The sequence below is a fragment of the Eretmochelys imbricata genome, chromosome 1 (genome assembly GCF_965152235.1).
Source record: "Eretmochelys imbricata isolate rEreImb1 chromosome 1, rEreImb1.hap1, whole genome shotgun sequence".
NCBI classification, from domain to species: Eukaryota; Metazoa; Chordata; order Testudines; family Cheloniidae; genus Eretmochelys; species Eretmochelys imbricata.
The window spans coordinates 156,664,381-156,688,001 of record NC_135572.1 but is presented as its reverse complement, the minus strand read 5'-3'; the positions used below and the strand labels follow the sequence as shown (position 1 = coordinate 156,688,001).

At 38.2% G+C, this 23,621-nt stretch overlaps 1 protein-coding gene across 5 annotated transcripts in view; it reads right to left on the bottom strand.

Moving 5' to 3' along the window:
- The window catches only part of KDM6A (lysine demethylase 6A), a 274,824-nt gene that overhangs the window by 56,847 nt on the left and 194,356 nt on the right, over positions 1-23,621 (bottom strand). For 3 of the 5 annotated variants that reach the window (XM_077817638.1, XM_077817656.1, XM_077817666.1), the window contains 9 exons: positions 20,614-20,707; positions 12,527-12,653; positions 10,022-10,120; positions 9,381-9,600; positions 8,675-8,809; positions 8,059-8,214; positions 7,331-7,426; positions 2,435-2,536; positions 848-1,243 (listed from right to left, as the gene is read on the bottom strand). In XM_077817638.1, coding sequence (XP_077673764.1) covers positions 848-1,243; positions 2,435-2,536; positions 7,331-7,426; positions 8,059-8,214; positions 8,675-8,809; positions 9,381-9,600; positions 10,022-10,120; positions 12,527-12,653; positions 20,614-20,707 — 1,425 coding nt within the window. The remainder of the gene's footprint in view (positions 1-847; positions 1,244-2,434; positions 2,537-7,330; positions 7,427-8,058; positions 8,215-8,674; positions 8,810-9,380; positions 9,601-10,021; positions 10,121-12,526; positions 12,654-20,613; positions 20,708-23,621) is intronic. The other 2 variants (XM_077817647.1, XM_077817674.1) reach the window with 1 other exon arrangement.

Here is a 23,621-nt window from a genome sequence, read left to right as displayed (position 1 = left end):
CTGTAGAACAGCTTACTGATTTCAATACAGAAGTCTTGTGGGATTGAGAGTGAATAAACTGTTAGTTTGCAAGTAAAGTAGGCTTTTCCTCCATGTCCCCAAAACAAATTCTCTAAAAATCAGAATTATACATTTAGGATCCTCATGCTCTCTGTTGTGAGATTGAGATATACTGGTACTAAATCTCTACTGAGATTGTTACTGTAAAATATTATTTCTGATGTTTTCTTATGGCCTTTCAACAAAAATGATTTAGAATGATTAAAATAAGATGACAACATAATTTCAACAATGGCTATAACATTCGGCTCACTCATGGGTGGTGCGTGAATCCCCCCACATGGGAGACTAGCCCCCTGCCTCTTCTGCCTGAGGCCTCGCTCTTACCCCACCCGCCCCTTGCTCGCCAGAGCCAGAGGATCCCCGGGCCCCAAACACAGCCAGAGGAGCCCTGGCCAAGCCACCCTGAGCCCTGGCCTGCCTGCCGCAGCCACCCCAAGTCCTGGGCTGCCAGTAAGCCCAAACCCTGGCCCGCCAGCTGGCTCAAGCACCAGCTCGTCCACCCCAGATGCTCCAAGTCCCAGGCTGCTGGTTGGCCCAAGCCCAGGGCGTCCCGAACCCCAGCTGGCTTTGAGGGAGAGATGGAGCTGATTTAGAAGCTGATTTAGCTGCTATTTTAACAATAACGTATAATGGGTAGCTTTAATCAGCTGTAAGATTTATCATCTGCATATGTTTAATCAACTTTTGAAAACAGAAAGCATGTGTTTTACAAAAGAAAGATGTCAAGAAGTGATTTAGACAGTACTTTGCTCACTTTATTGGATTAATAACGTGAATTGTATACCTGAGTGGAGTTAGATAGTTGGTTTTTCCACGGCTCCTCTGCGCTGCTGGTCAGGTTTGTGCGGTTATGAGGTAGAGAGAGTGCGTTTCGCTGCAGGTAAGGCACATTTCCATTACTTCCACTTCCTGTTATGTGATTATTGCCTATCAAAATAGCGTCTGTACTACCCAGCGTTCTTGGTGTGCTGCAGGGAACTGGGCCTGCTGGAAAGGGTCCATTAGCCATAGGCTGCCCAGGGCAAGCCGGACGGATTCCATGCTGAGTGACATTAGGCACTCTGGTTAACGCAACCTGAGGCTGCTGACCAGAGACAGAGTTTGTAGGCAGTGATGAGTCAGTTGTTGGCCCATTAGAAATTCCAGTAGATCGTACCTGTGCAACTCCTGTTTGCCTCATCTAATGAAAAATTAGTAAGACAAAAGAATAAAGTTAATTACATAATTAAGAGACTACAGTAAAAGCTTTTTTATCTGGAATGTTGGGAGAATGGAGGGGTGCCGGTAAGTGAAAAATTAACTAAGAGGGAGGGAGTTTGGATGTGAGAGGGGGCTTGGGGCATGGGAGGGGATGCAGTGTGCTGGATCAGGGCAGTGCTCATCTCAGGTGGCTTCTCACAAGTGGCGACATGTCCCAGCTGCTCCTACGTGGAGGCACAGCAAGGCAGATCTGCATGCTGCCTCCACCTGCAGGCGCCACCCCCGCATCTCCTATTAACTGGGGTTCCCGGCCAATGGGAGCTGCAGAGCCAGGGCACAGTATGGGGCGGGATGGGGGCAGCCTGGGAACATCAGGGACATGTCGCCCCTTCTGGGGAGCCACGCAGAGCCAGGTAGCGAATGTGCTGGCCCTATGTCAACCAGACTATAAACTGGACTTTCAATGAAGATCAGAAATGCCGGTTTGTAGAGCTTTTCTGTTTGTAAAGTGCCGAATAACACAGTTGTTCCTGTATATAAATATTGTGTACTGTTAATTTATTTTTACTCTATTGTTTCAAGTAAAGTTTGGTTGAAATTATGTTAATTTTATTCAACTTTTTTTTTTTTTTTGTAGCTTAGAAACCAGGTTCCTTCCAGTTTGTGCTGAATGGCAGAGCTGACATGCTCACAAATGGTGAGTGAATTTTAAGGTATAGTTATTGAGGGCAGACTTTTCTTCTAGGAAAGCCATAAAGAGACAGACAGACAGATAGAATTAGGCTTTTACAATTGGACACACACAAATATAAGAGAAGTGAGCAACAGACAGGAATGAGAGGTCTTTTGACAACTTACGACAAATGCTCATTTCGTAACTAGACTGTTTCTCAAACTTTGTCAGTCAAACAACTGACCAGAAAACAAATTAAAAAATTGGTTAATCATCATCTCTGGTAGTCCTACAATACAAAACAGCTAATGATGAATGTCTTTCAGCCAGTAAACATCAATCACAGTAAATGAAATGTCAAAGAAAACAGAAGATGTTATGTAAACTAGTAAATAGGGCACGAAAGTGTATACAATACGAATAATTCGGGTTCAGAAAGAAAACAGAATGCGCCACTGATGCAAGTACTGAAAATTATAAAAATATTTCTGCTCGCACCTGCTGGTGTTGCTGCATCAAGACAAACTGACTCTCCAGCTGTTCCAGCATAAGTTTCTGTGCTGGATTTAGATTTCTGTTTGCACGCAGCTGTTCCAAGTCCTGGAAAAAAAAACACTGCAGCATTATTTAGAATCATTCAACTTAGAACTGATTAAAAAGCTTTCTGATAACAATACTTAACACTGCCAGTACAAGTAAGGCTTCTGAAACTGAGAAAGTATAGCTCAAAAGCTCCTAAAAGGACCAAACCCCTTTCTATAATCCACTGTTATACTAAAAACTCTATATAAGCATCTCTTATCTACTTAAGCTGAAAAAGACTTGATTATCTCAGTATATGTTATAAAACAGTACTGTACACAGTTCTTAAGTGTTCAATATGATTAAAGTACGTTTTTGCCGTGAAAGAATGTTAAATTCATAAAGTTCTTAAAATGTATACAACTCTTGACAACACACATTCTGTAATTTTCTCCTGTGTTATTCTTGCACTATGATACAAATCTCAAAATTGTCAATCCATTTTATATAAGAAAATCATTCTGTGTGAACTCTCACACTAAAATGGGAAAGAGCCAAATATACACAATCTTTACCTTAGAGAACAACAGATACAAGACTGAGCAGTTTTATAACTGAGGCGATAAACACTTACTTTAGTGCTAAAAATGTTTGTGAAATGTCCTCTCTATTTTCATTTAAGCTGCTGAGCACATAGTATTCATATTTTAACTCTTAAGAAAATCCATAGATTTATTACGAAGAATGAATAGCTACCATAGTTGACTAATCAGGTTGTATGTTAATACATAATTGTTGGAAGATATGAGACAAAGTGGATGTTGGAAAAGAAATACCTCAAAACATAAACTAGATAAAACAAGAGCCAAAAGTCCCAAACTGGTTACTTACCTGTACAGAAACTCTGCTTCTTCAAGGTGTGTTGTGCACATATACATTCCACTATAGATGTATGTGCACCCAATACACTTGAGTCTGACACTTTTGCCAGCAGTACTAGCAGGTGGCGCATGGGCCTGGGTTATCCTTTTGCACTGATCTAAGGGTACCAAGGGGAGTGGTGACCACCTCCCTCTCCATTCTTTTGTACCAAAGGAATTTAATACCCAAAGCAGAGGAGAAAGTGGGAGGCTTGTGAAATGTGAATGTGAACAACACATCATGAAGAATAATAGTTACCGTTCAGGTAAGTAGACATTTTTTTTTTTTGCCTTAAAAGTGATTGTGCTCATATACATTGCATTGTTGGTGAATCACCAGCAACTTTCTTACAGGTAGTGGGACTTTGGATTACTTGAAGAGAGACTGTAAGGGTATGTCTATACCCCATTGAAAGCCTGAGCTTAAGCCCATGCTCAAACCTGGCCCCCCCCCCTTATGTTTACATTGCAATTGCACGAACCCAGGGCTTGGACCCAGGGTCCCAGGACGCTGCAGGGCTGGAGGGTCTGAGCTTGAGTTAAGCTAGGAACCAGGGTCCAAGTCCTATAGCTCTGCAGTGTAAACACAGCCCCGCTTGATTCGGGTCCTGGGAGTCAGTCGGAAGTTTCCCATAATTCCATGGGACAACTTCTTTAGTCCTCTACAGCCTAATAATCTGCAATCCACTCTATTGAAAAAGGAAGCCACCCCCATCTTTGTGAATGGCAGCTCAGGTCAGCGTTAACCCATTCTCTTCTGATCACCGATCTGCAAAGCACACTACCAGGCAGCCTCGTGGGTCTGCAATGGAAAGCGAACTGATCAAGTATTTTGCAAAGTGAGCTGCTTCCTGGTAACATGCAGGGCTCGCAGTAACGTTTTCCCCGTCCCTAAGACTGACTTGCCAAAATCGGCATGATCTTTGGAAGTTTGAGTAATAGTTTAATGTCTGGAGAAGTATGCAGAGATGGCCGTGTTACTGCTTTGCAAATATCCACTTGCAGGAATGTTGCTCAAAAAGACAAGTGAAGGGGAACGAGAACTAGTGGAGTGGGCTGTCATCCTTGCTGGAGTAGACACCTTTGTCAGATTGCAGCAAAGACTGATACAGATAGAAATCCAAAGCAAGATATGCTGGGCTGTAACAAGTTGCCCTTTAATACTTTCAGCATAGGCTAGAGAGAGTCAGGAAGTAGATCTGAAAGACGTTGTGTAGTCCAGGTAAAGTGCCCAAAGCCCTCCTAACAGTCACGGTATGAAGCTTTTCTTCAGCCTTGGAAGAATGAGGCTTCAGAAAGAACACTGGAAGATAAATAGTCTGGTTGAGGTGGAATACCATTTAAGGCATAAACCAAAGGTGCAGCCTAAGAGAGATCATGTCTTTGTCAATGTTCAAAGTTAAAATTCCCTCCAAGACAATGGCTATTGGGCTGACATCGTTAAGGCACGTCACTTTCATAGCCAACCTTACACAAGTGAGTGATGTGGCCAGCATCAAACCCAGCTGCCGTTGACTACTCTAACTCAACGGATCAGGTACCCATTTTGCAGCTGGGTAAACTAGAGATGGCCTTTCATTGTGGTATCACGCAAGATTTGAACACACAACTTTCAGCATTGTAGTTAAGTACTGTAACTACTCGGCCACCTCATGTGGAATACTGTAAAAGGAGGGTCTGCTAAAAGTGCCTGTAGCTCTGACACCCCCCTTGCAGAGGTAAGTGCTACCAACAATGCTGTTTACATTTGTAGCAGTGCCAGAGATGTTATGCCACAGGTTCGAAGGGGGAACCCATCAACCTAAATTACTAAATTCAATACCCATGAAGGTACTGAATGGATCAGATATAGGAAGGTGCACATGAACAAGTCCCTTTACAAATCTGGACACCAAGGAATGAGAAAAGGTAGGAAACCCATCTACTGGTAGGTGAACTGCAGAAATGGATGCTAGACAGAGTCTCGCTGAGCTGTCAGAGACCAGAGGTTTTCAGGTCCAGCGAGTAGTCTAGAATATGCCTAGTCCCTGTGCTATTTGGTGATTAATTTACAAGATTCTGCCCAGTTTGAAAACCTTTAATGTTGCTGTATAGATGGCTCTAGCGTAATCCTTCCTGTTACTCACTAAAATGGCCTCGACAGCTCCAGAGCAGATTCTCTCCTCACTGCACAAGTAGAGATCATCCATGATGTGAGACAGAGAACTTTTAGGTTGAGTTCTCACCTCACTACACCTCAACAAATAGAGAAATGCTTCCTTACCTCCCACTCCCGCAAAACTGTTCTAAGGTGAAGAAAAAGCAGTATTAATTTCTAGACTAGTATCAGGTTTATGGTCTGATATCTTCTGTTCATCAGAGATCGCAATGAAAGCTTTATACCGTACAAGTATCAGGGATCTTCCCTGTCCAATAGCATAAACCTTATGAGTAGAGCTATTTTAGAAGCTTAAACACCAAGAGAAAACATTTTAGGTGTTTTATTTCAAAAGGATTTATTATATTTATTATTTTTTCTCCATGTACAGCTGAGCTCGTGGTACTAAGAAAAACTAGTTTTAAAGGTAGATGAATGTAAAAAAATAAAACACCAATAATATTTTTTTAAACAAAGACATTTCTAAAATGCCTTCTCTGTAAATTGCATTACATATACAGAATACAAAGACAGAGATGGAATGAAGGTTTTATTCACTTTCATGTGAGATGACCTTCATAACTCATTTCTGGCTTTGTCATTCATGGATAATGAAACCATATTAAATGACTGTTAACAAATCCTTTATTCCATACATAGGGTGAAGACGGTAACGACACTTTCCCTTAAAGTGAAAAAAGACAAAACGCTAGTGAGGCCTGAAAGGAAAGAGAAGTCGGAGAGATGGGAGAAAGCAGAGAGAAAAGTGATAAAGATTGCACAAAGACAGGAGAGACAAATAGGTGGAAAAATCAAGTGGTATAATAATGCTGTAACAACATAACAATGCTGACTGGCTAAGGAGGCAACAACTAAGGGACTGTCTTTCAGGTAGAAAAAATATTTGTTAATTGTGCATAATGCCCACAGCCTTTGGGCAGTATACCAGAGTTTCAGGATCTATTTCCCCTCCTCAGAGCAATAATTTTTCTGCTGATGTCCTTGCATTTAGTCAATATTTGTGATATATATGGTGACGACTTTGGCCCAGGTCTGATTTTCAAAATGTGCATTCTTTTGCTACTGCTGAAGCTTGGCATGGTACACTGCAACCTTTGTCAGTGAGCTGAAGAATAAACTGAAAATACTGTAACAAAACAAACTAGATTTGAGTCAAGGTCTCAAAAATAAAGTCCAGCACTTCAACTGTAGAAGCCACCTGGTCTGAAATCCATGAACACCAGAGTTGAATGTCAACTCTCTCCATTATTGGTGATACAATAATCTTAAGTCCTTCACTTATAATTTTATCAGTTTGCCAAATGAAGACACAAGAAGTTAACTCACATGGATATTGGGAGGGGTGCAGTAGTTGTGCAGCACTTTGTAAATCTTAGGCAGCACAGCGAGTCATAAGTATAATTCATCTGACATCCAACAGTATGACTACTTCACACATTAAGTTAAAAAATGTTACAACAAGAAAAAATATTTACTTTTATCTGTCCATATTACAAATTTATTATAAGTGCTTATGTAATTAAAATATTCAACTTGTGCCATGTCACTAAACTGGAACTCAGGTTTTGTTGGTTTTTCATTTTAAGCTCGATTTCACACATACCACAGGAAAGCTATAAACACAAAAACTACTTGTATCAAACAATAAAGCATTATAGCAAAGTATACTCAATATTTACCATCTGATTCAGAAGTTTAAATGTGAAAAGTTTCTTTGAGTCCATTTCAGATATATTTCTGGTAAGAAAAAAAAGTCTCAAAGCTGCTCAGGGTTTTTTTTTTAAACACACTTACCTGTAATTTCTGTGGTGTCAAGCACCAAGAATGAATTTGTTGCTGTACTGGAGGATGTGACACCGTATGACCACTGCTCCAAGCATCTGAAGTATTCTGAGAAAAACATTAAATTTAAATATATGACTATAAAAAGAGCAAATATTAGGTTTATAAAAGCTAGACATGAACGTCTTGATGAAAGGACTAACCACAGGTTTAAGAATAATACAGTATATAACAAGTATACTAAAATATACTTTCTCTCATTTTGCTTCAACCTATACAGTATCAGAACAATGAGAGAAAAGTAAATGATATTCAATATAGTATCTAATACCATAATGACAAGGAACCAAATCAAATAAGTCACTACCTCTTAAAAAAGTATTATGTGAAGAAGAAACATCCTGAATTTTAGATATAGGCAAAGGCAACAGACAGAACAACATGGCCATTTCCCTCTCTATTACAATACTATGATTATATTCTGAGATTAGGATAATTACTTCTATATATAGTGTCACTGATGTGTATTGCACTTAGGTACTTACTATCTCAATTGTAATCTCCTAATTAAATACACTGCTGAAAAATGCACTAACCTCAACACACGAACTTCTAAAACTTTCCCCATCTTAATGCCAAAGGATTACAATTAAAGTACAAGTTCTGTGGATACTGCACAATTTCTATGCATATTTTTGTATAATTTTGGCTCGGTCTCTTTAATTCACAAGAATATATACCTTTGTTGGACTAGATGTTCTTTTCCTCTTGGCAGGACTGGACAGGTCATCTACTTGGCTAGAAGGAATCATGTGTAGTGGCAAGGATTGCTGTGAAATTGGTGTTTGAGTGAGGCCTAGTACAGGTTCAGTATTTGGATGATGAGGTTTACAAGCCTAAGAATCACAGAAGGAAGACAAAAACATGGTTCTATATATTCTTAATTCTTTCAATTAAGCTACATACTTTTACGATCTGCATATCTTAAAAGGGCTGTGTGGATATACTGAAGCTGACTCAGTTACTGAAAATCAGTTTCCATATGGTCATCAATGGAGGAATGTGTACCTTTCTTGGAATTAATTTAAAAAAAAAAAAAAAAACAACCACTGTAGCATTTCTACTTAAGATGAAATCTCTCAAAATCATGAAAATCCACAAAGGTTCTAAATTGGTACCCCCATATTTCTCCCACATTATAGGGAGTCTTTTCTTGATCTAAATCCCTTTGCAAATAAATCAAAGGCTTTTTATTAATGAAAGCCAGCCCTGCACTCAGTAAAATAAGCTTGACTACTACAGATTGTAAAGAACCCTTAAAGCTGGGCACCTGCAGAACATAACCCAACTTCTCACCTGCTGTGCTGTGTTCATGGCACCCTGCCTGGAGGTAAGCTCTGCGGGGATTGGTAGGCTCCATGCCTCCTCAATACTAGGAAGTAATTTAGTTTTATTCTGTAGACTACCTTGTGGAAGGTTACACAACTGAGCCTAGGAAAAATTATGTAAAAAGCAAATTTAACACAAGCCTACTTTATTAAGAGCAAGTCCACGAAATCTTCCTAAATGCTGTAGCTAATTACGTCTTAAAGAGAGAATAGATTTAAAGTCTGGGGTTTTAGAAAGGTGCTAAGTATAAAGAGGGTAACCAGAATATAAACCTTTGTGAGAATCAGAATAAAGTTGAGCTCTGGTTTCAGAGGTCTCGTAACTCTTTTCTTCTGAAATTGCAAACAAGAGTGAAAGATAGTGTGTGTGTGTGTTCTCTCTCTCTCTAAATGCTATGACAACTTAAAAATGTAGACAGTACATAGAAAAAAAGTGATGTAAATCAATATGCATCAACTGAGTAATGTGCAAAACAGCATTATTTACAGGGATTGAGTCCCACTTAAAAATGGAAAATAAAACAATAATTCAAGCTATGATATGTTTACAATAAATATGGAAACAGGTTAAACACCATAAAACAATAAAACATTAACTGGTATGTTATTTTCCCCCTCCCCTCTGTTGTGTACATGATAAAATATTTCCCTTCCTTAAAGCTTTAAAGTTTTACCTGTAAATATTTTATCCGTGCTGCAAGTGCAGAGGTATTACTACAATTTTTGCTCCTAGTTGCGTTTAAGTAGCATTTAATGGCATCCTGAGGCTGGTTGCAGGACTCATAGAGTGTGCCTAAGTCCATCCAGGCTGCAGCATGGCCATGGTCCAATTGTACAGCACAGATATAGGCTTGTAAAGCATCCATAGGCTGATTTTGCTGTTGATATAGCACACTGAATAAAAAGATTGGTAAAGTTCAAAATTAGTAAAGTCTGAACATAAAGAAGTCATATACCCCACCACTAAACTCAGTATTTCTCATATAGTGAAGAAGAAAAACTTTTGTACATCAAGTGGAACACACCATTACATAATTCACTGTGACAACCATAAATGATACATTTTTATACCTTAACATGACAAGTTAAAATAAAAAGTACAACCAATATTGCAAATTAAAATTTAAGAGAGCAAATACCTACATATTTCTTTAAGGTCAAGGTATTTATAGCATGGTTGACAGAACATTAATATATTAAGCTAGCAATTAGGAGCTTTATGTTCTACTGAGAACACAACGGTGTTAAAAAAAAACTTTTGTTTAAATACACTAAAATTCAATTATTGTACTGCTTTTCCCTGCATCATTCTTACCCTATAGAACACCATGTATCTGCACTTGCTTCTGATTTATCAATAGATTGCCTATAAGATATAAAGGCATCCTGAACTTTCCCAATACTTGAATAGCACCTGGGAGAAGAGAGAAAGAACTGTGGTAATATTTAAAGTGATTATTGAGAATGGTTTGCCAAGAGTGGACTGGTATTAGTAAATTCATACAAATACATACTCATACACAGTAATCCAAAATAACCGCTCTTTCTGAAAGTTTGACACAAAATGACACTGAATAAAAACTTCTGAATCATTATTACTAATTTATTTGTAAAATACACTAATTCTTCAGCATCAGCTATGCAAAGTTTAACTTGCTTTAAGTGCTAATACATGCTACATTATACTAATGTCCAGAATTAATACTACATTCTGGAAATGTACACGTTTCACCTGTGGTATTTCATTGAGCAAAAGGGAAAATATTTACATACAGATTGCAACACGGGAAGAATTAAACTGCCTGTTCCCAAGTAGTCAACTTGTGTGCATTTAAAAAAAATTAAATCTTGGTGGCAGGGAAGTTGAAATACTAGAGAAGAGAATTTATGACAGCTAATATAGTGACACTACAAATACAGTGAATATTTTAGTAAGTACATTCTATCTTGTAGGTTGTCTTTGGGTGTATGCAGTTAGTACTGTAAATACCCTTCCCACACCATTCTTAATAAAATGTTAAACGACAATAAAAAGTGTAGTTTTACAGTCTAGTCTACAGGATGAACCAAATTTAGGAAAAATCCTGAATTTATTGTTCTGTATTTTTTTTAATATAATTTATTATGTGAATTCTAAGTATATATAACATTTTCAAAAGCAGTATGACATGGTAAGCAGAAACACTAGAACACAAAGAAGAGTGAGCTGTAATTATGCTACAAGGAAAAATGACTGCTTCCATCATAATCAGAAAGAAAATAAGATACTGAAACTTAAGTAGAAAAGTATTTTCTTTGGTTTTGCACACATTGCATAAGAACTAAATTGCAGGCAAACAGGGAAGATAAAGTCTTCAGAATACACAAAAAATAATTGAAAATTTATTCTTGTAAAAAAAATAGAGACAAATATGAGCAAAACAAAGGCAAAAATTATCTACCTTTAAGCACGAAAAAAACCAGAGGTTCTTCTTTTACATTATATTAGGTACAGTAGGAAAGGAATCTAGTAAAACACTACCAGTATTTTACTTCACTTATGAATATTCACCAGGATTACGTAAAAAAGCTTCAAAAGATAATAAGTTAGACTAAAACGTAATGAAACAAAGTCCCAGCATCTGTGTTAAAACCAGTTTCTCAGGAATTTTAAGGATCCTATCAGTATCATGATAGTCAAATTCAACTCCCACCAAAACTTAAAATAAGTTCATCACAATAATTCAAATATAACAAAAGTAAAGAATGTTCAAACATAATCTACACACAACTAGAAAACCTAGGAAAATCAAAGTTAAAGAATTTTATTTTAGTTAAAGCACTATATTTGTCTATCTTCCCCATAATATGGGTAACAGCTTCTTTGACTGGATGGAAGAGATCTAACTCAAGAGTGTGCAATCAAGTCACACGCAAGCGGTTGTGGCCTACAGAAGATAAGACGTATTAAAAGCCTAAATATTGCTCAAGTTACTGCTTACTAGTATGAGTTTCCTAACTTTTCTATCTTTTTTAAAAACAAGAAGGGGCATAAAATGCACAGTATTTACCACAGACGACAACAACAAATAACTTACAATACAAAAAGAAACAAACAAACCCAACTTACAAGGCTAAGAGTTAAATATTAAAGTATGGACCACTTATCTTGGAAGTGAGAATGGCTACATCTGAGCTATTCCAGTCTAACGTTTACCTTATATATTACAGAAAAACAAACTATATTATAAGTACAGAAAAAACTTTAAAGAAACTTTCACAGTAGAAAAGTGAGAGAATGGAGAAGTATGCAAGAAAAATGCAAGTATTTTTGCTGGCAATTTACAGTGACAGGAGAATAGATGTATGTGACAATAGGCGAGAAAGAAAAAAGTGAGTAGTGTAGTATCAGACTAGAGCAGCCATTTAGCTTAGATGACAACATCTGAGGCATTTGCGTTCAAGGCATAAAAGGAATCATGTACACTTTTGCATACGTGTACAGAGTATTTTCTGTCTGTTTATTTAATTATCTACTAAATTTCTAATTAAAACATTTATTGCACAGGCACTTTCACTTAAATATCTTTCCAATTTAGCATATTTTCCCTCAAAATAACAAAGCTGGACTTCAGCAGTTTCATCATTTTTCCCATTTGTTTAAGTTAAGAATATGTGATGTTATTTATTTTAAAGGAAAATTACTCCCGAACTGATATTTTCAGGATAGCTCTCACACGGTAGAGAATATTTTCAATTCAACCACAACCTCTCAAAACAAGCTTTATTAAAAAACACGACACAGCCTTTATTACAGTGGCTATACCACCAGTTCTCTCACCTTCCAAGGAAATACCAGGACTGGCCAGAGTTAGGATCTGCCTCAAGGGACTTCTGAAGATACTGAATAGCATAGCTTTCCTTGGTTGCTTTGTCTCCTAGCTGATCCACGGTGTGATGCATCCAACCTACAAAAGAAGTTACAAATCACAAAAGCCAAATTCTCAAAAGCGCTGCTTAACATTTTGGAGTAGGGTAGTGGTGATAATATTTACCCACTTTTAAAAAAAAAAAAAACAAGAAATCTACTATATACCACTGTTCGGGGCATCTACTCCACATTGATAGTGGAAGGGTTAATGTGGGGATGAGAGTCCAATTAACACGCCTGGTTGCATCTGCATCATGGGCCAGATCCAATTAAGGATGAGTCCCAGCTGTGGGGAGGAAGCCCAGATGAGAAGGAAGGTGCAGGGAGAGGAGAATCCCTACAATCCCTTCCCGGTTGCTAGAGAGTGAAGGGCTTAAAGAGGCAGATGTACTGTAAGCCCAAGGGGGAGCTGTGGGAAATGGCCTGAAAGAAGGCCCAGGTCAAAGAGAGACCAGAGATGCAGCAGCAAAAGTCTGACGGAGCGGAGCTTGGCTGCTTGTCCTAGGGTTCCTGGACTGGAACCCAAAGGAGAGAGAGGGCGGGGATTCTCTTGTCTGCCACCAGAAAAGGTGGTGCAGAAACATCCTGATACAAAGGAGAGAAGGGTTTGGACTCCAGGGAAAAAGCCCTGGAAGGCATTGCTCTATACAAGATTGGGACAAAATCCTGCAGAACCCAAGAATAGGGCTGTCAATTTTGGTTGGATGTATTCTGGAGATATCACATGACAACATTTAATTAAAAATTGATCTTTATTTCCTGGAGACTCCAGGCCAATCCTGGATGGTTGGCAACCCTACCCAGGAAGGAGTGAGCAGCCTGTGGAGGGTTGAGCCCAGAAAAGGGCTGTAATATGGAAAGGAATGAAAAATTCTAATCTAAGTAGACTTACTTTTTCTCTTGTTTTTATTTTTTTGACAAAAAGTATCCCTAATTTTACTGTGGATCCCCTGGATATCCTTTTGTCCATTTTATTAGCAATCTGTGAAAAATGTTTAGTAACAGGATTTCTCTTCTGAGGCTATGGGCCTGCTTATGCAAATTAAAATTCTGGTCCACAATCTTTATAGCGAAAGGGTTCTGTTATATAGCTACAGTTTCTTACGTGAAAGTGAAATGAATCTATGCAATACACCCTTATTTCTTACAATTTCAATTTAAAAATAAAAACCAAAGCTAGCAAGCAAACAATACATGCACTGCAAATTTTAACTCCCTCCCCCCCCGTTTGTCTCTTTAAATGTTTTATATATCTATCCCCACACACTCTCCTCAGACACCATGGCCAATACCACCATTCTCCCTCTGGCATGCAGGACCGTAACCTGGGCCTCACCTTTGAGATGGTCCTACTGCTAGATCCCCCCCCCACATCATCTCACGTCTCAGCTACTGCAGCTCTTCTCGGGCCTTTACAAATGCAATCCTGCCCCACTTATATTCATTCAAAAGGCTGCTGCAAAGATCATTTTCCTGTCATCGCTTTGACTTTGTCACCCCTCTCTTTGCACCCAACTGGCTCGTTCCTCTCCACTGCCTTCAACACAAGACTACTTGTGTTCATTTTCAAGGCCCTTCATGAACTATCCCCATGCTACCTATCATCTCTCTTATCCTGCTGAGATTTTGACTTCTATTACCATTCTACCAATAATGCCAGCCTTCATTGCTGACTTGTAAATTTTCAAACAAGCACCTCAGGGTGGATTTGATTTAAATTAATTTGATTCAAATCACTAGTCAGGAAGACTCGATTTAATCATGGATTTCTACATAAAAGTGCATTCTTGTTGATTGTTATAAACTTAATACATATTCTTCACAACTCAGAGATAGACGTAGGTTTCATTTTTAGAAGGTACAGACTATACATTTTTAAAGTGATGTTCCTTTCATCATCTTCAATGCAGCTTCCTCCTGAGAAGGAACACGTCTCATGATGTTGTTTCATTAGGGCAACCAGACCTTGCATTTCTTTGTTGCACTTTTTGCATTTTGCACATATGCCTGTCTTACCCACAGGTAAAGAAACTTCATTAAAATATTCCCAAACTGGGTCTCTTTTACAGCCTGCTGCCATTATAGGTTCTCTCTTCTAGTGAGAGAATGGTATGGTAGATCTCAAATTAATGAAGGCTACACTCAGAAAGACCTCAAGACTTCTGGAATATGCTGCTCAAACAGTTTCACTTTTGTTTCTACTGCCTCTCCCTCTCTTCTCACATTTATCTCCAGACCTATTCCGCCCCCTACAATCTTCTATTCATTGAACTTTTTGAAACTTTGCACTTTTAGAGAGAGGTAAGGGATTGACTCTGTGTACACAAATTTGCAGATGGACAATAGGGTTGAGGTCTGTTATTTCTCACCTGTATATATTTATTTTAAAACATTTTTGCTGTTAACCAGCATGCTATCTCTGGAGACACAAATCCAGTTTGAGAACTGCAAAACTAAGCATCTCTGATACTATCTTCTAGACTGAGCACTGAGTTCCATTGGGTAGATAGCAAGATTAACCTAAATAATCTATACAGAAGCCCCTGGAACCGCATAAACTTGGGTCCCTAATCCATGAACTATTGGAACTCATTTACAAAACTTTTCTTAAAGATTACATGAATATATTGTCTCATACTATAGAATTAGAATTTATAATCCATACTCCATGATGAGATATCTTTGTGCTATAATGTATCTTAATTAAAACTATCTTTAGATAGGTTTTTCCCCAAAAAGCATTTTATCAAAAAAATCCAATTTAAATAAAAAAATCGGATTTTTTTAAAATCATTTTTATTCATCCTGAAGCACCTTCATTCTTTCTCTCATGCTGCCCCTCACACATGGGAGAAGCTCCCTATAAAATTCTCAAAACTACTTTGTTGTACTTCTTCAAACTCTCCTTTGTTGTAATGCCTACAAAAAGTATGACAACCGCTAGGCCGCTAGTGTGTTGAGACCACCGCATATGATGTTCAGAGTGGAAATAAGGCATACTCTCAACAGTGACAGTAATATACCATGAGAACAATTCTTCATTACTGTCCATTTTCAAATCAAGACTGGATTTTTTCTAAAAGACATGCTCTAGGAATTATTTAGGGGAAGTTATATGCAAGGTCAGCCTGGCTCAGTGGTTCTCAAACTGCAACCCAATCAGCACACAGCTGCAGTCCATGTGATATCCTCAGGGCCAACAGGTAGTGTATATATATTGTGTGGATGCGACCCACATTACACAGAGAGCTACATATGCAGCTCACAATGGTAAATAGGTTCAGACCCACTAGATGATCACAATCAGTCCTTTTGGCCTTAGAATCTATGAATGTTAACCAGTATTATCTTCCTGTTTCCTCGTGCTCCCTCACTTGTCTGTTTTTTCTTTTCTTTTTTGTCTAATGCTTAGATTGTAAATTCTTTTGGGGGGCAGGGGCCATCTTTTTGTCATGTGTTTGTACAGTGCCCAGCATAAGGGGATCCTGGCCCTCAGGCACTATCACAAAACATCATAATACATATAACAGACATATCTGTTTTATATAAAATGTTTTATTTACACACCTTCACACACCCCACTCTTATATCTGTTAAGTGTTAGACAGGTTACTCATAAAAACCTATAGTAAAACAACATTAAAAGTTACAAAGGGAAGTGCTCAAAAGTCAAGAAATCAGACTCACAACCCTAACTGTTATACCATGTGCACATCCATAACAATAAAATCTAATTACATGAACACACTTTCCCCTCCACATGCTAGACAAAGTAAAGCAAAGTAATCAGCTGGCCAGTACCCACAGTATTCCTACCTATTTCGCTGCAGAATATATGAGTGATTTTCTCTAGATAGTCTTAATAAATGTTTTTAATTAAGTTACTGAGTCTTAGATTGTGTTGAGGTAAAAGTTAGCCTGGTATCTTCTAGAATGGAAGGTAAACTTCCAAGCTCTTATAATAGACAGTCAGGAAGAAAAAGCTACTTATTCTGGAGCACTTGGTTTAGACAGCCTATAAAAAGTTCCTCCCATGCATCAGCTGTAGTCAGTAGAAGCACTGGGAATACCTTGGGGACTACAAGTTGTGTTGAAAATAGGGAACAAGAGGTTACTGTGGGAAAAGGACCACATTTAACCTGATGAAATACTGCAAACGGGAATCAATCCTAAAAGCCTGGAGATCGTTCATTCTCCAGATAGCCACTAGGAAAAAAAAATTCAGAAATCTGATACAAGCAATGTTCTTCTGTGGGCTCCAACAATCACGTTCGAAATTAGATCCAAATCCGTGCAGATTTACAAATTCGTGGAAAATATTAGTCTTTTGAAAGAGTTATTTATTTACATTAGGACAATCATAAAAAAATATGTCTGAATAGGTGTATGATGTGGAGAAAGGTGACCAATGACAACCCTGAGTGAAATAAAGGAGATAGCGTAGGATAATGGGAATGAAACTGCAAAAAATGCACTACATTTCCTCAATCCTCTTGCTAAAGGGAAGCTTATTTCTTTCTTGATGAAAGTTTGCATAACCACAGGAAAACATGCTGTACCCTTAGTGGAACATTCAGTAAATATACCGGTGACCATCAATAACCAGAAGGGAAGCTCCTATGATAGTTCCAGAAGATCTGGATACCAGAACTTGCAAGCCACATTGGAGCAACTAAGATAGGGGTTGTTTCCCATTTTATCTTCCTGATAACATGCGGGAGGAGGAGGAAAAAATCAACATCAACACCTACCCCTCAGAATGGCACAGATCAGTGAGGCCGGGCCTCTTTTCTGCCCATAAGCACAATAAGGTAAAGTACTGGTATAAGGAAAAAAAAGGAAGATACCCTTCCTTTCGTCCTATTGGAGAAACTATTCTATTGATCCCAACTGAACATGGATGACAACTTCCTGACATAACAGATTCTATGAGAGACATTTCTGAAGAGAATGGAGGAGAGGGTTGAAAAACAATGATACAAAATATACATTGTTTGAATCAGATTTTTTTCTGGACTCCAACTGCTGTACCTGAGGGCAGATGTTGGTCCCTGGCAAAAACAAACCCCAAAACATGGTAGTAAGTTTTGACTACAGTACCTAGCGAAGGCATGGACTATGCAACACAGTGAAAAGTGATAACGCACTAATCCCACAATCTAATTTTCAACAAATTAAAAGGTATCCTTTAAAATAGGGTCTGCTAACAATAATGGCTAGGTAAATAGAGAAGTTCTTAAATTCAAAAGCATTCAGTGGCTGTTCTAGAACCAAGGTCAAAATGTACCCTGTAAGAGATTTACATTGTACCCATTCAGTCTAGCTGCACTGCTGTGCCTCTGTTTTCCTTGCTTCTTCAGCAACTCAAACTCTCAAATACAATGTTGAATTTCACCACATATTCCTCCACTCCCCGGTTACATTATTATTAAAACATGTATTCAGCCTTTCACCCTTGTAACTCTGCTTTTGTCCCTTCCCCAAGGCTTCGTAGTCCTTACTCGTCATTACCCAGGGCTGCACAGTCTCCCTTGTATCAGGGGCTCACAGTATTTCTCTACCAAGGTTGATGCTAGTCTGACTCCTGTTCCAGCTCATTTTATGAAAAGAGCTCCATCAATCCCACTCCGAACCCTTGACCATTGCTCTTCGCCAGGCAGCTGTCCTCCTCCCATTTTCTGTAGAGATGTATACCAGCTTTTCCCCAGTCCCTGGTGTTTTTCTCGGACTGATGAAGATAGAGACTGCTTTCCATTTCCTACTTTGCTCACATGATCAGCCATATGACTTTGAGACTGTATCCCCATCATTCCTTCTGGACTATACCTCCCAGAATTCGTGGCCTTAAAGGACAAAAGCCCTTGAACATGCACACTGGGTTCCTGCACTTAACAGACCAGTACCGTTCGCCTTGAGAGGAAAAGTTCACAAACTCTAATGGTTATGGGTGGTCTAAAAGATTCAAAATGATTGAACTCAATCCTCTTACCCAAAGGATTACTGGATCTCAAAGAAAACAACATTTCATTTTACAAACCAATGTCATTTTAGGTTAGAGGTTAAAAAGAATTATTATTTGTCTATACAAGTAGCAAAATATATTAAATGAAGAATGACGGAGCAATGGAAGAAACTAACTCATGGGTTTTGCGTTATACCTCATAGGACTGGGTATGATGGCTGTGAAATATTTGATGTGCACACACACATATCTGCCAGAATACAAAGGTTCCCCTCCCAAACTAAAGTCCTTTTCCCTCTCAGCTAAACATATATCTGAGGACTGGTCGTCATCTAAATTTGCATCTTGCTCAAGAGGCATTTCCTAGCTGAAAAAAGAAGTCTTTTTGCTGCTAGAACTCTCTTTTGCAGGAAGTAAAAAATTCAACATAAAGACACAAATGTTCATAAAAACATGTTCTTCACTTCTTTTGCCAGCAGCATACAATAAGCTTTCTTTTTACACCATTCTGGCAGAGATAACATTTACCTTTATTTTTCCTTAGTGCCAAATTATTTACACACCTGGGTCATACTCTGCCTGAGGAAGAATTGATTTATTATAGTCGACTAGCGTTCATGTTTGTGATAAGCACCATGGATCTGATGGAGCACATCTGACTGGCAGTCCAAAACATAAGCTGCATATCATTTTACTCGAGTGTTTTGGTTCAGGCAGTTCTGTCCTTTTGCCCATAAGGAAGTTACCACTTTATCACAATGTGGTCGACTATCCAGACTGAGTAGATTCACTCAACATAATTTTTAGGGAACAAGTGATTCATAAATAATCATCACTCATGGAGACTGAGTCTTTATGGAGAACGAACTACGCTTTCACTACTTATAAAAGCTAGCATACTGTATAAAAGCATTGTTTAAACGTTTGTGGAAATCTGTATTGCCATTGTATGTCTGTGTTTTGTGAATGAAGGATATCTATTATTTTCTGAATACTAAATATACTTCTGAATATTTTAGGGGGAAAAAACTGAAATGGAGAGACCATTGCCTTATTTGACTGCAAAAAACCTGAGCTACATCTGAATATCTTCTCTTACCCCATGCCCCACTTATGGGTTTCAAAAGTAGGGACTAGTGATTATTTCCTCAAATCAATTTGATCTGTAGCTGCTGTGGTGTCTCTACCATTCATGCTCTTAAATAGGAGATGTAAATTTCAGTAAGTTTTATTTATTTTTACTCCTATGCAGAAAATCAAAAGCTAAGTAAATTAAATCCAAGCAATACACAACCCATCTACATAGCAAAAGGCAAGCATTATAGACAAATTCTTGATGAAGTTGTCTGCCAATTATCAAAAAGGAAAGGAAAACTGAAGAAAGCAGACTAAATAAATATTAAAAATATTAAATTAAATAAAAACATGATAGTAGTGAATGAAGAATTCACTGTATTAAATAAAAAATTAAAGTGAATATACTTTGAAACTATTTTTATAAAACCTACATGATAAATGAAGAATGTTCTACCCATCCAGTAGAAAATCTAGACTAAAGAAGATACCTGAACTTTCCAAAACATGGAAAATGACTCCAGCTTTTACGTTTCTTTTCACTCATTTATGCAGTTTCCATTATAAACCCTCCCTACAAATAAAACAAGTATTTTGTTGCAACTGGTGCTTAACCGCTCCTGTTTTTCACCAAAATTCTCTCCTATACTACACAATGTACTGTTAGTATAAATCACTATAATATCCAAGAACCCTACAAATTATAAAGTTTTCATTTAAGATCTGTCTCTCCCCTCCCTTCTACTAGTAGAGAGGTTATTTATGGTTGTTATTCTCTCTAACTTGGGTAAAAACCTCATGTATGATATTTAGTGAATTTTTGACTCACTGGAAAAAGAGCCTTCAAAAAGCATCTTCTGAATGCACTTATTATTAATTGCAAAGACAGACAGCAAAATAAAAACAACTAGAGAGGCAAATCCAAACACATACAAATAAAAGAAAACTTGCTTTTACATACCTAATTGCTGTAAGACAGTTGCCTTTACTTGTGCCGGAAGGTTTTCGGTCTGCAAAAGTTGTTCATAAGCTTCCTTTGCAGAGTGATACTTTCTCTGGAGGAGGGGTGGGGGGTGAAGGAAAGGAAATGGATTATTCATAAAATTTATATCCTACTACCAATAGTAACTGTGGCACAGCACTGATAGCACACAAATGCATTCCCAGAAAATCTACAACAAAATTTCTTGTATACAGTGCAATGAAAGCTTTAATGATGGAGATACATAGTGCAGTGGAATAACCTGTCTGAAGACATAATAGTTGGTATAAAGTCAATACATAAAACAATATAATTAAGAGGAAAATTTTTGCAAAAGAGTGATTTAGCCAGGTTTCCTACATATGCATCATGCCATTTATATTCAAACCAATGGTCACTGCAATATCAAAATGGGTTTTCTTAAATTTGGCCCTATACTTCTATACTGTTTTAGTCAGGGTGTCTACTGAGCTCATTGCTATAGTAACAGAGTGCAGTCAATAAACTTGTAAATTCCTCCCACAAACTCCAAAACAGAAACAAACAAAAACCAAGACCCTGTTTACACTTAAAAATAAGATTGGCCTAGCTACTTCGCCCAGGGCTGTGAAAAATACTATACCCTGAGCACTGAAGTTATCTCAGCCTAACCCCCTGTGAAGATGCAGCAAGGTCAACGTAGCTGTTGCCTCTTGCAGAGGTGGATTAACTACATCAGTGGAAAAACCCCTTCCACTGATGTAAGAAACGTCTGCACTATGACGCTACACCTACACCGCCAAAGCTGGGCTGCTGTAGTGTAGCCATGCTCTAATATTGGTGACTGAGTCAGTTTGTAGATGATGCAAAAAAGGTCAATATTTTAAAATCTATTTTTCTATAACTTATGGCTGTAGGTAGCATTAGATGTTTATTGCCCGGTAGTAGGATGATTTCAGTCATACTGGGAGCTCTGATTTTCAAATATACACAGCCACTAAAGGTACTGAAATATATTAGCAACATTAGGATATTCTATCTTGTCATCCTCTATTTATACAACATGTGCTTGAATCATGAGCGTGTTCACTTTCTAATTCATATGTACTGTAGAAGCATGGGGCCTCAAGCTGCAAACCTCTGAGTAGTTGTGGCACTCTAATTCAAAGCAGCACCCTGGAGCCCTCATATTCACCACTGTCATATAATTATGATATGTTTTGTACAAAGAATGCCTTGTGAGGTATCATTTTAGAGGTCTTGATCTGTTAAACATTAATATCTTATTGGATTGTATGTGCTATCACTGTATGGGAAGTTATAAAGTTTTGCTATGTGTGTGTTACTGAAATATGTTGTGAGGTTGGGAACACCCACAATCAGCCTTTCGGGTACAACAATGGAGCAGCCAGATGCTGCAGATGGCCCATTAAAGGGAGTCCACACACTCAAGGACTATCCTAGAAACAGTATACAATGGAGACTGCTTGATCCAAGTCATAGCAAAGTCTCTTTCCAGCAAGCTGGAAGAAGCTATAAAAGAGGGGAAGTGACATCATCACTTGGCCTCACTCCCCCACACAACTCAACACCTAGAAACATGTCTGGAGGACAAAGACTTTTGAACTGGGGAGGTGGTTCCAGGCTGAAGGAGCATTCCAACCTACACATTGAAGATCTGTAACCTGCTTGTAATATCTGTCTGATTCAAATATTGTCTAGTTTATAGAATTTAAGATTGTGCATCTGTTTTTGTTTTCTTTGGTAACCATCTCCGTCCATGATGCCTACCACTTATAATCCCTTAAAATCTTTCTGTTGTTAACAAATCTGTTTTATATTTTACCTAAAACAGCGTGTTTTGCTTGAAGTGCTAGGGAAACCTCTGCACAGTGAACAAAAGCTGGTACATGTCCTCTATACAATGAGGCGGGGTGGATTGGGTAACACTTACACTGGTCAGGCTTCTGACCAGAGCAAGATGGTACAGCTCTGGGGTCCTAAGCTGGGGAGCTGGAGAGAATTGGCTGGAGACTCTCTGTTGTTGGTTCATAAGTGGCTGGGAGAAGCATTCATGTAATTCAACTACGTGTGTCCCTGCCTGTGGATGTCTGTGTAAGTGCAGTACGTGGAGAGGTTTGCAGCTTGTACATCATCATAGTGTGAGAGGGAGCCCAGATTGGTAAGAGAGGGCTCAGCGCTACCCCAGTTCCAGGTTGCATCCTGGGAAAACCCATCACAATAGTTTATAGGTTCAGGGCCATGGTGATGAAAAAGGCTTTCAGACTGTGTACTCTTTCCTTCGCTATTTGAATGGGCAGTGTTTCAAAACAGCTGAATTTTATTTGACAGCATTAATGTGTGTCTGTTATCGTGACTATATATACTGTATATAATGTAATTATTGTTAATGGTAAATTTATTTTAAATGCCTTAATTCCTCAGTTACTCCTCCCTGATTTCAATCTGGGAGATACATGCAGGAGGTCTCATGTTACCACTAATCCAACTTTTTTGGAATTTTTAAAAATTCTAATAATTTCCTTACATAAAATGTATTACAGTTTAGCTAGCGATATTCAAAATTAGACCTAATTTCTGAGGAAGATCAACTGACCACTGAACTAAAAGTTAGTGATTGTCGAGATGCAAATGTTCACAACCTAGTTACATCGATTATGTGCAAACAGAATATAGTCCTGAGCAGTAAAAATATATCTATCTATCTTTGGTGATTTAAAGGGGACAATTTCATAAAGCTGAAAGCAACTGTAAGCAAAATTGACAGGGAATTAAAATTTAAACAAAGCAATATGAATGATTATTAGGAGTTATCTTTGCTATATGCCCCAAAGCCCAAATTCTACAATCACAAGACAGGACTTTCTTGATTAAAATATCAGTCTGGTTAAGAAGGAAAGTGAAAGCAGCAATAATATAGAATGAACAGAAAAAGGGGAAGTTGATAGCAATGACTAACTCAGCAGTCACAGAACGTAGACAACTGA